This window comes from Sceloporus occidentalis, unplaced genomic scaffold (assembly GCF_023333645.1).
Source record: "Sceloporus occidentalis isolate IW3139 unplaced genomic scaffold, rSceOcc1.0.p SCAF_28, whole genome shotgun sequence".
NCBI lineage: Eukaryota > Metazoa > Chordata > Lepidosauria > Squamata > Phrynosomatidae > Sceloporus > Sceloporus occidentalis.
Window position 1 is genome coordinate 7840065 of NW_028317008.1, and position 17668 is coordinate 7857732.

The 17668-nt window shown below is 41.4% G+C and overlaps 1 protein-coding gene across 2 annotated transcripts in view; it reads right to left on the reverse strand.

Annotated features, from left to right (window-relative positions):
* Positions 1 to 7555: 7555 nt before the first annotated feature.
* LOC149299770 (protein MON2 homolog) overlaps positions 7556 to 17668 on the reverse strand; it is a 53645-nt gene continuing 43532 nt past the window's right edge. For both annotated transcript variants that reach the window (XM_089486060.1, XM_089486058.1), the window contains exons 33-35: positions 12392 to 12599; positions 11445 to 11527; positions 7556 to 7719 (exon numbers count right to left, since the gene is read on the reverse strand). In XM_089486060.1, the coding sequence (XP_089342186.1) occupies positions 7556 to 7719; positions 11445 to 11527; positions 12392 to 12599 (455 nt within the window). The remainder of the gene's footprint in view (positions 7720 to 11444; positions 11528 to 12391; positions 12600 to 17668) is intronic.

The window sequence follows — 17668 nt, forward strand, 5'->3', positions numbered from 1 at the left end:
ATTACTATTTTTCCCGTCGTGTAGTGTCAGTACCACGGGGATATAGCAAGATGACCCCTCCTGGGTGGGGAAAAAACGGTCACGAGGTAACTGCCTGAAGCACCTTACGCCCGAAGTCAGCATCAGAGGAGGAGAAGATGTCTAGCTGGTAATGCTTGATAAACGTGTGAAAGGAAGACCAAGTAGCTGCTTTGCATATTTCTTCTGGAGATGCCGAAGACCTTTCAGCCCAGGATGTAGCCATAGCTCTGGTGGAGTGAGCAGTAATGCGGGATGAAAGAACCTGACCACTGAGAGAGTAGGTTAAGCGAATAGTATCGGAAAGCCATCGAGATATCGTGTGCTTGGAGGCCGCATTGCCTGTGGATCTACCAAAATAATTAACAAACAATTGATCCATGGAGCGGAAAAAAGCAGTGCGGTCTATATAAATTCGTAGAGCTCTGTGGACGTCTAAAGTGTGCCAGAGTGATTCTTCCGGAGTTGAAGGAGACGGGAAGAAAGAGGGCAAAATTAATGGCTGATTGACATTAGCTTCAGAGATAACCTTGGGCAAAAAAGAAGGTTTAACATACAGGACGACTTTATCTTGGTGGAAAATAGTAAATTCTGGAGCCGCGGAAAGAGCTTGAAGTTCACTGACCCTCCTCGCTGAGGTAATGGCCACCAAAAAAGCCGTCTTGAGGGATAAAAATTTTAGAGATACCTCTTCCAAAGGTTCGAATGGTTCAGAGCAGAGTGCTTGGAGGACCAATGACAAATCCCAGGAGGGAAAATGCGAACGTCTGGGAGGCCGTTGAATGATGGCAGCCTTAAAAAAACGCCTGACGAGAACTTGGGACGCCAACTCCGACAGGAGAAAATGACTCGGGGCTGAAACCTGTCCCTTAAGCGTCGAGACTGTGAGACCCGCTGAAAAACCTTCCTGCAAAAAATCCAGAACAGAACTTGTGGGGGGAGAAGAGAAATCCAAACCTTTGGAGACACACCAGTGGAGAAATTTATTCCAGACTCGAAGATAAATAGTGGACGTAGATCTTCGTACTGAACCCAAGAGGATTTCTGACATAGAATTGGAAACGCCTCTGCTCTGGAGGATCATCCTTGCAGCAGCCAGGCCGTCAATCTGAACTGCAGAAGAACATCCTTGGACAGGTTCTTGTTTTCCAGAAGATGGGAGGAAACTGGCAGCTCCCATACTGAAATCGCCATACTGAGCAGCTCCGAAAACCAACTTCGATTCGGCCAATAAGGGAGAATAGCTAAAACCCTGGCTCTGTCTACCCGAATCTTTAGGAGGATCCGAGGAATCATGGCTACTGGAGGAAACACATAAGCCATCTTGAAAGACCAAACCACTGACATTCCGTCTAGCAGGGGGGGATTGTCCTGCCTGTAAAGGGAGGCGAAAACTGGCAATTTCCTGTTTTGTCTGGTCGCCATAAGGTCTATATCTGGTAGGCCGAATCTTTGAACTAGGAGAGAAAAAATGCTCTTGTCCAGGGACCAGTTTGCTTGGGAGCAACGAGATCTGCTGAGATCGTCTACCAGACAGTTGTCTACTCCTTTGATATGTGTCGCTGCTAAATCCTCCAGGTTTCTTTGGGCCCAGCGCATGAGATGGTCTGAAAGGTCCTGTAGCCTTGGAATCCGGGTGCCACCCTGTCTGTTTATATATGAGACTGTGGTGGCATTGTCGGACTGGATTCTCACAGCTTTCCCCCGTAATCTTGGACCGAAGGTCTTGAGTGCCAGGAACACAGCTTTCAGTTCCCGAAAGTTTGATGATTGGGCTTGATCGATTAAGGACCAACCGCCCTGACTGCAGAGGTCGAGTAGATGAGCTCCCCAGCCTACCTTGGAGGCATCCGTGGTGAGGGTGATCCAATGACGTGGTAGAAAAGATCGCCCTTGGGTGAGGCGCTCCTTTGCTTTCCACCAATTCAGCCGGAGTAAAACCTCCCTGGATACCGTGAAGGTAACATCTAGATCCTCCGGTCTCCTGGACCACTGTTGTAGGATGTCCCATTGCAGGGGTCTCAACTGCGCTTTGGACCAGCTTACTGCCGGAATACACGCTGTAAGACTGCCCAGGATACTCATAGCCAACCTGAAGGAAAGGGTTGGATTTTGTTGCAGAAAGGAAACCTGATTCTTTATCTTCTTGATCTTGGAGCGTGGGAGATAAAGTCTCGAAGAGACGGAATCCACTATGAGCCCCAGAAACTGGATCTTCGTAGTTGGAATCAGGTTGGACTTTTTGTAATTTATGATCCAGCCGTGTTCCCCCAAGCATCGGGTCGTAAAGCTGAGATGTGCCCGGAGCTCCTGAGAAGAACTTGCTTTTAGCAGCCAATCGTCTAGATAAGGGACGACTGTGATCCCCTCTTTCCGTAAAGCCGCTGCAATAGGAGTTAAAAGCTTTGTGAAGATCCGAGGAGCTGACGACAGGCCAAAAGGGAGAGCAGTAAACTGGAAATGACGAACTCTTGTCCCGACTCTTATGGCAAACCTGAGATATTTCCTGGAGGCTATGGCGATAGGCACATGGAGATAGGCATCTTTTAGGTCTAACGTAACCATAAGGTCCCCTTGTCTCAACAGGCGGGTAACCGTGAGAATGGATTCCATTCTGAAGTGACGGTAAGGAATATACGCATTGACTTTCTTTAAATCCAGAATTGGACGGAAGGACCCATCCGGCTTTGAGACCAGGAAGAGACGGGAATAAACTCCCTGAAACTCCTGATACTTTGGAACAGGCTCTATGACACCCTTTTTTAGAAGGGTAAGGCTTTCGGCCAACAGTGCTGAGTTCTTCACCTGAGAGGGGTAACACGAAATCAGGAACAGAGGACGAGGAAAACTGGAAAACTTTATCCTGTACCCGTCCGCAATGATCCTGAGGACCCAGGAATTGTTTGTGGTTTGCCTCCATTTTGGTAGGAACCATTGCAGACGACCTCCAACACCGTCAGAACTTCTTACCCTCTGGTTTCTTAGGGTGTTCCTGAAACTTTCTCTCGTGTTGTTTACGAAAGGCTTGAGTCTTGAAAACTGGTTGAAAAGGCCTGGAAGGTCTATACTGGTATCGCTTGTTCCATCTGCTTTTCCTATCCTGAGGAAGTGCCTTTTTAGTATCAGACATGTGTCTGATCAGTTCCTCCAAGGAAGAACCGAATAGCTTGGTTCTTTCAAAGTGCAGATCGCATAGAGTAGATTTGGAGGCAGTATCTGCTGCCCAGGAACGTAGCCATAATGCCCTTCTGGCAACGGAAGACAAACCCATGTTACGGGCTGAAAGCTTAAGGCCCTCTTCTGCAGCTTCCAGCAGGAAGCTATTAGCCAGTGTCAGGTTTTTAAATAGTTTAGACAAACCTTCATCCATAGATTCTGAAAGACTGCCCTCTAAGGACTGCAACCAGACACCCTGCGCTTTAGCCACAGATGCGCTAGACAACGCCACTTTACACTGGAATCCAGATGATTGGTAAATACGTCTGCAAGACGTTTCTGCCCTCTTATCCATAGGATCCTTAAGACCAGCCACTTCACTAATGGGAATGGTCGTACGTTTGGAAAGCTGGGCTATCTGGACGTCTACTTTAGGGATATCTTCCCATTTTTCATCGCCCTGAAGGTAAAAAAGCTGCTTAGAGTGCTTTGATATAAAGGCTCTTTTGCCTGGATTATTCCACTCTCTATACATGAGATTCTGCATGTGAGATAACATGGGCAACCCTTTGGGGTGCGCTGACAGGTCTGAATCCTGAAAAAGCCGTGAGACTTCCTTAACAAATTTACGCAGCTCCTGTGGAAAATTGGTCTCATCCTCTGACTCCCCACTAGATGAAGCTGAATAGGATGAACTAGAAACCTCCCCAGAGGATAAATCAGAATGAGGGGATAATACCCTCTTACGTTTGTGGGATTTAAGTTTAACGGGTTCCACAGGTGTAGCTGCTGCTGCTTTAAACGTTTCAAACGTTTGCGCCAGGTTGTCCTGGAACCAACCTAAAAAAGACTGCATGTCTTTTTGTTTTTCTTTTGCCAAACTCTCAGCAGAGCAGGCATTGCAAAATTTCTTCTTACAACCATCCGGCAACGGAGTGGCACATTCGGTGCACGATAAATGTTTGGTTTTAACCACAGCCTTTTTTGGAGCAGGTGTAAAAGATTTCTCTTTATCCGGCTTATCTGGTGAAACCGGACCAGACATCTAATATAAAACACACAAAAAAAAAATATATATACAGGGCAGAGGATTTGACAGGGTAAGATTAACCAAATCCTACCTTACAACTCCTCAATCCGTGTGGGGGGGCTGGTGACACGGAAATCCCAGTGTTGACAAGCTCCTCTGCTGTCAGACTGGGCAGCACAGCTATATATATGCGAAAACCAGTTCGTTTTCGCGCCCTGAACAAGAGAAACTGAATCACGCATGCTCAATAGCGTGTCAGTACTCCACCGCTGTGCGCATGCTCCAACCTGCCGGCATAAGAGCGCGGCGTCTAAACGGCTCCGTAACGTCCGCCGATGCGGACGTTACTCCTCGCTCTGCTCACCACCCGGGGAGCAATCGGAGGGAACCCCCGGACACAACCCGTGTGCCCCACCAACGAAAACAAAAAAACAAGGTCCGTCCCTGACAAGGGACAAGGAAAAAACTGAAGGTATGAGGGTTGCCGGGGCTCTTATAGGGAGGAGTAGGAGGGGTTAGGAGGTATCTTAACCTCTTCGGTTCTAGGTCCTTGTCCCAGGAAGAGCGACACCCCGTGGTACTGACACTACACGACGGGAAAATCTCCTTCAACACCTATTGAATAAAGAAAGCAGTTTCATGTACGGGTCATATATAATGTATAGATGTCTGATTAATTCAACCTTCACAAGACTTGCCCTGGAAGCTATCAACAATGCTGCACAATATGATGCCGCTTTTTAAATCAATAAATAATAATTTGTGTGTAAAAGTGCATGTGTTAGTGGCGCACCAGTCACACAATCTCAGTGCAAACATTGTTTAAATAAATTATGTTATTAGACATATGTACAGCCTGACTGGCTTAAGGCCAGGAAATGTAAAGAGGTATGTGTGTGTGTGTGTGTGTTAACCTGACAGTTGACAGATTTTTTTGAAGGACTGGAGACAAGAAGAGAGTCTGATAAATTAAAGTATGATATTCCAAAAGACAGGAGCAGCCCTAGAGATCGGCACAGAGGATTAAAAAGATAAGGAAGAAGGTGAGGAAGACGGAATAAGATATGAGTGTATGTGGAAAAGTACAACCAAAGGGAGTGTACTCCTGAAACTGAAGCTCATGTTATCACCAGTTCAGACCTGTCTCCCTAGAAAGAATATCTGGTCATCAATGAGCAAGTAGGCAAGCCTTTTGCTTAGTGCCTTAGAAAATCAGCCTTATAGATAAGAGATTACTAGTCTTTATTTGGATCTCTGGCCCTATGCTGCATGGTATAAATAATATATCACACATGCTCTTAAAAATAAGCTCTGGTGTATTTACCGTGCTCTTCCTCAAGGTCTGTGTCCCGTAGCCCAAATGGGGCACTGTAATCCATTGCAGCGATTAGATATTTTGCAGAAATGTACTTAAATTTGTGAATTTGGCCAGTCTCAATGTATTAGAAGTACTATATACACATTTAATGGCCACGTAAAATGGGTAGTGCTTTTACAGTAGTTCCTCTAAATAGTGCCCAACGGGGGCTTCAGTGTGATCTCATCATCTCATAATTCATTAGATGTCCTGTCCTCTAAGCCATATGTTGCCATCAGTACCAGGCACACAGCTTAATGCTTAAACACATTATTTCCTTATAACTCCCTAACCAGTAAAACAAATTATGTTGCCTCATTGTACCCTACCACCAAAAGTAACCAATCCTCGATCAGGTCAAATCTATTTATTACTGGTAAAGCAATGACCCATTAGAACCCATTCATCACTAACATACAACACGCCATTAAGCAGTTGTCAATTCTAGGTCCAAGTTGCTAGGGGTAACTGCACTGGGAGTGCGTGACAAAGTCAAAAGTGAATGGCTGGAACAAAAGCTTTGTGTTTCAGTATCGTAATATCAGCTACAAGGCTGCAAAGTGTAATATTCTGTAAGTGAATTTAAATTATGAACAGAAATTGGTTTTTATTGCAATATAGTGTGTGGGTCTTATATGTCTCATCGTTACTTTCAATGATAGTCACTGGATCACGGGCAATTTAAAAAAAAAATGGTAAGATGCATAAAGACGTTTCAATATATGAAGCCACTTTAACTGCCAATAGGAAAATATGTTTGAAACAGAGCAATATCTGTCCAACTTTTAACTGCTCAGTTACATTCAGAGCCAAAGAATGTGTGCTAAAGTACAAAGGGCACTAAATATGGAATTTCCCAGAAACTCTCTGATATCATAATGCATTGTGAAGGATCAACTCCTGCTAGCTTCATGCACAAGAAGGGCTTAGCTGGCCCTGCATTACCTTGCGTGGCAGACTTTGGCAAAATAAATTAAAACATTCTACAAGAACAGACAACTTGACTTTGTGTTGTCTTAACACCTTATTTCACAAAGTTAAACTGCTTCCATATCTTTAAAAGATTACATTCAATAATGAAGCGCCGTAAGGCAGAACACTTTATGATGTCATGAACCCTGTATCAGATCAATGACTATTGAATATCAAGTTTCTCCAGCTTAAAAGACTCCTTTAACATGTCTATCTCTCACAGTCAAATCTGAAGGCTGACCATCACACCTCTTAATAAATATGACCAAATCACTTTGATGGTTCTGCACATAGGTCACATATTTCGGTTTAAGACTTAGGCTCCAGCTGAAGGTACTGGGTCATTGTGCTTTTAATATTCATATCATGAAACACTGCAGTTCAAATGCAAACAAAATACATTCAAATTAATATATTTATGAGAATAATTGCGTGTTCACAGATATGGATCACAATATGCACCCATTAAAAATTGCTACAAATATATTTAATTGTGCGATTGAACACTGCCAGTACCAAAAATGATTTCAAATAATAAATGGGACAATCGATTACAGAACTGTACCATTTATTTTACACACAAATATGTCAGTTAATTGGTTTACAAAGGCTGCTAACAAAAATATGGAATGTTAAAGTATTATCTTGCATAAAAGAAAGTACAGGTTGTACTTTCAATGGGATCTTGACCAAGCTTGACCAAAAAGTAATACTTTGCTTAACACATCAAACAGCCATTTGCATCTGCCCACCATCACACATTGCCTCAACTCTCCAGCTTCAAGGCAAAATAATAATTTACTTAATCTAATTATTTTAAATTCAGAAACACCCACACAGCTACTGAACATTTACTGAGGTGCAAGCTTGCACTAATGAATGAACAAGCTTATTAGAATTTTAAAAAGGAGGCCAGGTTTGGCTGCTCAGTGATGTCCATGAAAAGTTGTCCTTTTGAAAAATAATTTCACTTAGGAGGAAACATTCATTGGGGCTTCATCTACTTCATCCATTTGAAGCGGTCAAGACTCTCCGTTCTGCACCTTGGCTGCTGGTGGGTGCATGAAGTCCTTAAACGGAACTAAAGCTTCTTTGAGAGCTGTACAAACTTCTGAGGATGAACACGTGATGCATTCCACTAAGGTTGGGTACAAGGAGATCACTTGCTCCCAGGTGTTACCATCAACTACAACAGAAGAGAGACCATCATTAGAAAGTTATGAATAGGCAAACTAAATAAAGCATTTGTAGTCTAAAAGTGAGTCTACATACTAATCTAGCATTAAAATAAACATTCATGTGTTAACAATAGATTTCAACCAAGTTGCTGTGGAGCTCATTATGCTTAGGGCATTCTTGACCACCACTCCGTATTGTCTGGTTTCCAATTTGTTCACCAGTTATAAAGCATCTAACAAATTGAGCAAATACTCATAAAGTAGTGGTCAGGAATGTGCATATAATTGGTATTATAGTTAAGGGGCAATCGTACTAGTTCACCAGCAAAGAGAGCATTCACATTTGGTATCGGTTTAAACTAAAAGCAGGCACTTTGTTAAACATCCCTCACATATTTAAATGTGAAACGTTCCAAAGTAAGCAATCCAGGAAATGAGGCTCAGTAGACTAAATGCTTGTTCCAACACTAATCACAGGTCTATGGCATTAATGGGAAACGTAGGTGAAAATCTGGAGGGATATCATTTTTGGCTGATCTCCACATATGAGCGTTGTGTACAGAAGCATTGCTCATCTCCTCTGGCACACACAGGATTAATCTACTCCCACATGTGAATAGTGAATTAAATACAATCTACAAAAGGACAGCTCTAGCAGCATTTATAACATAAGAAACAAAAGCTTTACACAGATTAATGGCTTTTGTTACACATTACAAGACAGAAGTTCTCTGAAACACGTTACAAAATGCAAAACCGCCTCCATCTTTGCGTAATATCACTGTTTATATATTTTTCCTACATCAATGCATTGATTATTCAAAGCAAAATCAATTTGTTGAAGGAACTAGATTATTAAAACAGCACTCAGTCAGGGGAATGGTATTCACTGCGAGGGCAGGAGATGTGAATACATGCCCTATAATCTGTCCAGCTGCACTGAACACTTGTACCTTCACTCCCTGCGGGTCTATACTGCATGTCTATAGATGCATAGCGCTATTCTGGCTTTATGTGTATCGTGACACCTAAACATTGAAATGACATGTTAACTCTGTGATATCAGCGTGTCATCCACAACGCCTCAACTGTCTACTGGATCAAGAATTCACTCCCATGCATGCATTCTGCTTATGAAACTGCCATTTTTACAACACCCAAAGGTCCTCTGACAGTTAAGTAATGAAAACAATAGAAAAAGAGGAATAGAAAGCATGTGACACAAACACACTGACCGACACACATTAACCCCTTAAGGACAACGGGTTCTCCTTAAACCTATTAAGGAGAGTGCATTGTAAACCTGTACATGTCATGTTGTCATGAAGGGGTTTTTAAAGAGAATGTAAAAAACACATACAACTACAGGGAGAGTTTTCAGTTTCATAAGGCATGATATTTTACACATAATTCAGTACCTTGCCACCCCAAAACCACAGTTATTTGCCAAAATAACATGTTCCTGATGTGAAATGGGGATAGCTTAGCACCCATGTGAGATACAATAAATGTAGAGTATGATAGTAATGAGAGGGAAAGCTCAATCCTAGACAGGCTCCAGGTTATAGTTGTGAACACTCAAAGCTCCCATACATAAATGGAAAACAGATGTGCAATACACTTCACAGCAGTTTGGGAATCTCAGCTATTATTACTATTAATTTATGTGACACCATCATATTCTGCAGGATTGTACAGTGGTACTGCAAGGATTTACCGTACAAGGAGGAGACAGAGTCGTTTGCTTTCTTTTCCTGCTTTCCCCCCCAACTATAACAGGTAAAACCCCATTTGTATGCTGCTCATTCCAGCACCATGGAGAGCTCGGGGCGCTTGCTGTCCCCGATTGAAATAGAGAAACCATAGAGATGAAACGTCTGTTGCAAATCTGATGCCTCTCAAGGACAGCAAGACCTCCAGCTTCCCATGTAATATTCTTTAGAAACATTGTCAAGAGTGTATCTAATAGCAGGGGAAAAACCCAAAAAGGATGCAAAAACCAGGTACATGTGAAATAAAATATCTATTTAATCATGACGGAAGAATACTCAACCGTTTTTAAGCTATTTTGAAGAGACATTTCTATGTTTCTGGCTATTATGACGTAGAAGATGACTGATTGTTAGAATACAGACACCTAGCATGGTCATGATATCACTTGAATTGTCTTTTTAAAATAATTTAGAAAAGCGTTACTGGAAATCATCAGAGCTGGTGATTTAAAATGAAAAAAAAAGCTGGGTTAAGCTCTACTGATTCACATCATTGTTTTCATGTTGCTCATTAACAAAGAAGAGGTATTGCGATGGTGGAAGACAAGAATGTTTGTCTTCCTCATTGGAAGATGTGTATGAGAGAACAATGTCTATATTTACACAAAGGACAGTAATCGTTATTTGATGGTGCAATGTGAACATATAATTTAACACCATTTGTCTGCCAAGAGATGACTCTAAAGGAGTGGCAGGAAAACCACATGATGATGTCCTTGGGATGACAAGTTCTAACTAAAACCAAATGTTAATGAGATCCAACATTTTACAGGAAGCCAAAAAGAGCAGACAGTGAGAGGATGAGAACTGAATGTGTGTGGAGATATGAACTCTGTACTCAACCGTGGTCTCCTTTCTAAAATCGGTAGGTTAAGGGTTTATTACACGTGGGTAAGAAATAAGACACAGGCACACAAACAGCATGAGCAGCTATAGGCGGCAGTAAGCATGCCATCAATGTCAGGAGGAGGCTCCCAATGAATGCATTGCCTGGGGATGTATGAGTCACAGATCTTGAAGGTCAGACTGAATATTGCTTCAGCTCCATCTATGAATATGTTTCACCACGTTTATTTCCCATCTTTTGAAACTGTCATAGACTAAGATTCATCGATCAGAAATGATTGCATAAGACTGTGCAAGTAAATACTCCACCCTCTTGCAAACTGTAGTTGTGCAGATGAATAACAGAAAAATTGTGGATAACTAGTTCATAGAATACCCTAAAGCTGCCCCGGGTCCTGATTAGAGATGTAATATTTCTGGAAATTCTGAAATCATAGGAAAAAACAGGGTTTTTTTCCCAGAAAAAAAAATTGACATTTTCAGAAAAAATGCAGAGGAGTAGTTTTACAAATTTAAAATTATTTTGTTACACTGGGAACGTGAAATGCAGTGTAAATAAAAGTATCATGCTTGAAATAAAAATACAGCTTATTAAGTAAATAATACACTAAATGTGCTTTTCAAAACTTTATTTTTTGTTGCAAATGGAACAACAAGGTCTGTATATGATGAGAACATTTTAACTGTACATGAACTTTACACGAACACAAAAAAAACCAAAAGATCTCCTCTAATCCTCCTACATGAATAGGATGGGGAGAGCGATCACAATCGCCCAATCAGCACCAATTGCAAATGGAAAAGTTTAGTAACTGGCATTATTTCTGCATCTTTCATAAAGGTCTCCATGTAATATAGTTTGAATGCCATGTCATAAACATATTATTTATCAATGCAAATGAAGATATTCCACACTCCATTTTTCTGGTTTTTTTCCCCATACTTTCCCATCTCTAGTCCCGATCTCACCTCTCAGACTGCTCATTCTTAGGTATTTGCTACTCTCTAGGTATTTGGTATCTCTACTACCCCCTCCACTCAGTATACCAAGGCTTACTTCGGAGTTCCCCGCTGGATGTGGGTTTCAGTAACAGTGGTTAAGGAACCAAACTTACCATTATCTGGGTGGGTTTTCTTAAGTGAATCTATGAGGGTGCTGACTGCCTTTAGAACAAATATGATTTCTGTTACACGCTGCCTGAAAAAGTCCAAACACAAACATCCATTACTTAGTATTTCCAGGGCCACAAGTACATACTCTTCTAGTAATTTCCAAATCAAGTCCTTCATCCTATCTAAATTCAAATTCATAATGGCCCATGACTTTTTTTGAATGCATAACATGGATTCTGCCACAGAAATCTAGTCTTGCATGAAACATTTACAATAAAATTTAAACACAACTGCAAGTTTACAAAATCGATTTTTTCTTATCTGATGCACTTGTACATTTTACAAAAGTAGAGGCTAATTAGCAGAGAAGCCAAAGAGGTTATTTTTAAGGTCTAACAAAGGTACATTTCGCTGTAAGCCCTGGAAGACAGACATTTGGAATTGTTTCAATACCATGGGCAAGTGTGCATTTATTATTTTCCTTTACAATTGAAAGACCTACTCCAAGCACATGTGTCCTGTTGATAAAAGCGTACAAATACTATTTCATCTGGGAAGAACCTACACTTTGCATCAATAAATACTAAAAGAAGCAGAACAAAAACCCAACTAAAACATAATATATCACATAGCTTCTATACTGCAAGCTTTACTTCCTGCTATAGCAATCATCCAATAGCAAACTCAAAGGAATATGCAAATAATAATAAAAAAAAAAAGCAAAATTGTTTATCATTTGTTACCAAGGACATAAACACATTTAAAGAATAACTGAGGTATGAGGTATCTTGATTTTGTGTGTTTTGGTGTCATACTATCTTCTTTGTAAACAAAGGGAACAAACCAACAGATAAGTTCATCTGACCATGCGGTTCTGCTGTAGAATTCAGATTTTCTTTTTCACGAGAGCTGATAAACATTACGATAAAACACAGCAAGTGCTACCTACCTGGGTAGGGGGCATTTGCCGCTCAACCTTTCATCATCTATGTAACGGTGCAGAACATCTTGAGACCTCTTTAGGAGCACAGAGAGCGCCATTCTGGAGATATATCCTTCCTGCGGAGTTGTTACTTTATTGCTAAACGAGAACTGGAGCAGAGTCTCGAAGCACACTTTTGAAAACTCTTCTCGCATCCTAATATCTATTTCAGCTTCTGCAAAACAAACACATTGGAATTAATGCCCAGCAGAAAACCACACAGATCCAGCATCCCTGAAAACAAATCAATAAATATACGCCGTCTCATTCCAGAAACGGATAAACTGCACTGGCAGAGATTTAATGCTTAGATCATATACCAGTGTCGTCTTATTATTAAAGCAAAACATTTCATAGTCACTACACACGAGCATGTAAGGCCGAACTTAATAATGGATCAAATAAGAAAAAAGTGATATAAGAAAATCAGTATTCCTAAAATGTCATTTTCATCAACATTATCATAATCCTTCTCAGGTTTCCGTTTGGCTGAAATAATCACTTAAAATGTTCCCTTTATGGACTGATAATATAACAGAAAACTGAAGATATGGTTCTTTTGCATTCAACCCTGAAAAGTATATACACTGCTTAACAATAATACCCCCTCTCTGTGATCTCCGTTCATTAAACCATCATGTAACAGAACAGGGACGGACGCATTTCAAATCCTTACTGTATATGGCAAAGACACTGGGCTTACTGGTTTCCAAGCAACAATGCCTGTGCCAATAAGGGAGATTCAAAGCAAGGGCTTAACGTGGCAAAAACAAAACCTAGCAGGCACAGCCAAGACTACATATAAAATGTTCAAACATCTCTGTACGCAGCAAGATCAGTGACCTAGAAGCGAGTTCAAAAGTGTTCTGGAGCTTTAATCACCGGCCCACATCTTTGCCGTCTGCCCCAGGTTCTCAGCATTGCGAAAAGCTGGAGGAGTTTTACCTTCCTCCGGACATCACTGGTTCAGCAGGTGGACCAGATGAGTCAGGAGCCCCGCGTTACTGCACACGCGCCAGTCTGGTTAACTTGCCATTGCACCGCCTAGATGTGGCACAAAGTTTAAGCTGCTGGCATGGAAGCCAACGGTTTATGCAGCATACATTCAAAGGGTATGACAAAACTACGACTGACATGCTATCGCAAAGAGATACATACAGCGCAGAATTCAAACGTACGATCTAGAGGGGCCAGTGATGAACACCCTACGTAAGATCAACATAACTTACTACCCCAGCAGATAGCACAAAGTGGCATTTGGACTGCAAAATACCACAAAGCAAGTCTGCTAAAAAGTAGTGACAAACGTATCCAGGAACTACACGCAATTGGCCAATTGGAAGGAATCCATGAAACCCTTTTAGGCTGCGTAGGAAAGCCTGTTCCTAGCAGACGCTGTACTCTCAGCACTGGAATGTGAGATCGAGTCATGGGGGTTGTCAAACCACAGACAGTTTATACCAGCACGCTCACAAATACATAACTCAATGTACAGATAATACAAACATCCTTTTTACAGTCGGGATTCACTGTAAGGAATTACACAAACCCAGACCAAAATTCCTAAGGAGACAGACCGATAAAACACTTTGCAAGTCTTTTGCCTATTTTATTTTTATCCTGTGTCCATTTTTGCGTTCTTGCGGTGCTATATTAGTATAGTCACCATGACAACAATGGAGGAGAGGGACCCGTGCTTCCCAAGCTGCCCTGTCGGGGGTTGCAAATTTTCCTCATTTGTAATGGGAGCAGTCCAGTTAATTAAAATCTGTGAAACATAAGACGATGTAAAGCAGGACTGTACTTGTATGAAAGCTTTCCTGGGTAACAGCTAAGAGCGTTCAGCATTTTATTGAGTTATTTGGCTAGGATTCAAGTCTTTATCCTGTTGACCCAGTTTTACACAGACAGAGCCAGAACGCCTGCATATTAGAATATACATTGTAATATAACATGGTTATATTATCTGGTGCAAAGACATATTTTTCTGTCATCCAAACATCTTGGGATTCTATTTTGGAAGCTTTTGACTAAAACTCACTGGAATAGATGCATACATTTCACCTCCACTATATATAGCATATGTACATATACACATGTATACATATATATAAGAATATATGTCTTTAAGAGTACAATTACTAATACACGATGATCAACGTCTCCCTTCTCATATCTACAACAAATCTGCATGTTACTTTTCAGATTCAATAAGAATCCCAGAAGTAGTCATCTCAATGAATTCTCAATGAGTCAGTATTTGTCACACCCTTGCTTGTAAAGTTGAGGTTGTGAAACATGGTATTTGCACTCCTGGGGAATTTCATTTTTCTTGCGTGGGGAGTTTTTGTACACTTACATTGGAAAGATCTACTATTATGAAAATTAAGTCTATTGTACAAATATACACTGACAATGCCAAACCGTATACAATATAACATCAGTATATCAAAGACGATAATTAAACAAAGATAAGCACATAGATGAGAAACAGCTGAGATGTCTCTGAACTTTTCCGTCTTGGAAGTATGTCCCAAACCTACTTCACCTGAGAAGTGAAGTATCCATATGATAAAGAAGAACACAATCCAGGTCACTAGGCACAAGAAACGTGATATAGTTCACCTTGCACGTGGTTATCCAGAGTCTTGGGTAAACCAACAATGACCATGTTCTACAATAAGTCAAAATCTTCACATTGGTAAAATCAGGGGTGAAGCATAGAGGCAGAGTAAGCATTCAACAGTTTACATATACAGCAATTAGCCATAACATTATGACCACCTGCCGAATATTACGTAGGTCCCCCTTTACGTCCTGTAAGTTGCAAGGTGGGGCCTTCATAGATCAGACTTGAGATTGATTGCGATCTGAGGAATTTGAGGCCAATTCAACACCTTGAACTCGTTGCTGTGTTCCTCAAACCATTCTTGAACCATTTTTGCTTTGTGGCAAGGGTGCAACATCCTGCAGAAAGAGGCCAATGCCATCAGGGAATACCATGTCAATGTACATGGTCTGCAACAATGCTTAGGTAGGTGGTACGTGTCAAAGTAACATCTGCATGAATGACAGGACCCAAGGTTTCCCAGTAGAACGTTGCATCACGTTGTCTTTTTCTCTAGTGCCATGTGTTTTCCAGGTAAGCGACGCACACACATCCACGTGATGTAAAAGAAAATGTGATTCATCAGACCAGGCAACCTTCTCCCATTGCTCTGTGGCCAAGTTGTTATGCTCACATGCCCATTGTAAGCACTTTCGTCAGCATTAACGTTTTCACCAATTTTAGCTACAGTAGCTTGTCTGTTGGATTAGACCACACGGGCCGGCCTTCGCCCCACACGTGCATCAGTAAGCCTTGGCCACCCATGACCCTGTCGCTGGTCCAGCGCATTTCCTTCCTTGGACCACTTTTAATAGGTACTGACCAGGAACAACCCAAAAGAGCTGCAGTTTTGGAGATGCTCTGACCCAGTCGTCTAGCCATTACAATTTGGCCCTTGTCAAAGTCACTCTTTGAGGACAAAATGTTTACTTGGTGCCTAATATATCCCAGCCACTGACAGGTGCCATGATAACAAAGTTACCAGTGTCATTTGCTTCACCTGTGAGTGGTCGTAATATTATGGCTGATTGGTATATAGCCCTAATTGTCTTGGTAGAGCCACAGCAACATGGAAATGTATTTTAAAAATAGATGGGCTGTATATGGGCCACTGATCGGCTACTTTCATTCCAGAAAAACAAAGTCTTCCAAGAGCAGCGGTGACTCCAGCTCATATCTTATCACAGGTGTGAAAGCAGTTGACAACGCCAATGCTGCAGTCCCCCAGTCTGCCAGCAGCATGAACGCGCCTGCAAATGTCTTGGCAATTTCAAAGATCGAAAGAAAGCTTTTGGACATGCCTGAGAGGAATAACAGGGCCTTCAAATGGAGATTCAAACAACCGTTTGTCTGCCACAGAACACAGAAAATATCTTAGCAGGAAGCTTTAGGCAAATCAAGCAAGCTGCGGGACCAGTAGCACAATCATGACAGAGCAAAGAAATCAGAGTGGGCAATTGCCAACAAAGGATATTTTAGTGGTTACTACTGCCCTTGCCTGCCCCATAAAATCGAGGTTCCGGAATATGATTTTCCTTCTGATGGTGTTGTAATAGCTTCCACAGACTTACCCCGTTTAATTAGAAAGTAACACTTACGGCTTCTGCTGTTTTTTTCTTTACATTTTAACATTAGATTGTACCACCACATTAAAGTCTTTTTTTCCCAATGTTACCAAGAAAGACTTTGATGCTTTATTCCATGTGATTACATACAAGCAGCTCCACGTTTCTAAATTGGAGCCTTCATTGTGAGTTGAACCAAGTAATTAATATTACTTTATCGGCATTTTAATAGCAATATTGCTCTGAATTTCTCTATTTTCTTTTTTTGGACCTTAGAGATGGTCTTCCCTACATACACATAGCAGACTGTCTTCGTTCTGTACTTGGTGTGTAAATGGGTCATTTACCAATACACAGGGTGTTTCAAGAGTTAGGTGTTTCCCTGCACAGTCACATTTTCTCTTTACCTAGGTTTTGAAGGAATGGCACAGATTAAATGGTGTTATGCGCAGCCAACTCAGACCTTCCTGCAGGGGACACTCACTTGTGTTGTTCCTTTTTATTAGTTATATAGTTGACAGAAAAAAAGTTTATCTGATCGCAAGTTACATACAACTCATGTTTTAGTCAAGAAACCCCAAACTTATTGAGGCTTTACTTGATAGGAACCTGATCAACTAGCAAGTCAGTTGTTTCTTATCGGCTGTCACATTTTAATATGTCTAAGGATTCAAATCTGTACATATAGTTAAGGAAATATAGTTAAGTGAAATACATTGCCCCCACCGGTTAGATGAGACACATAAAGAGTCTGCCTTTTCAGCCACTGCCTCATATTTGATTCCTGGTTAAATACAGACATTTTTTACCGAGAATTTGGCATGTTTTAAGCATCTGCTAATATCTTCAGAAGGTCAGCGTTTATATAGCAGGCATAGAGAGCTCCTGTAAATCAGCTACTGCCAACATACCAGGATTCACGAAAATCCCTGCTTGATCAAAGATGTGTCAGTAAAAATTCCCCCGACCACGGCAGGAACCACCTGTGCGCAATTAGGCATGTCCATAACATTGTGCTCGTTGCTGATCCCTGAGGACTGCAGTTGGAAAATCCATTGCTACTTAGTGTGT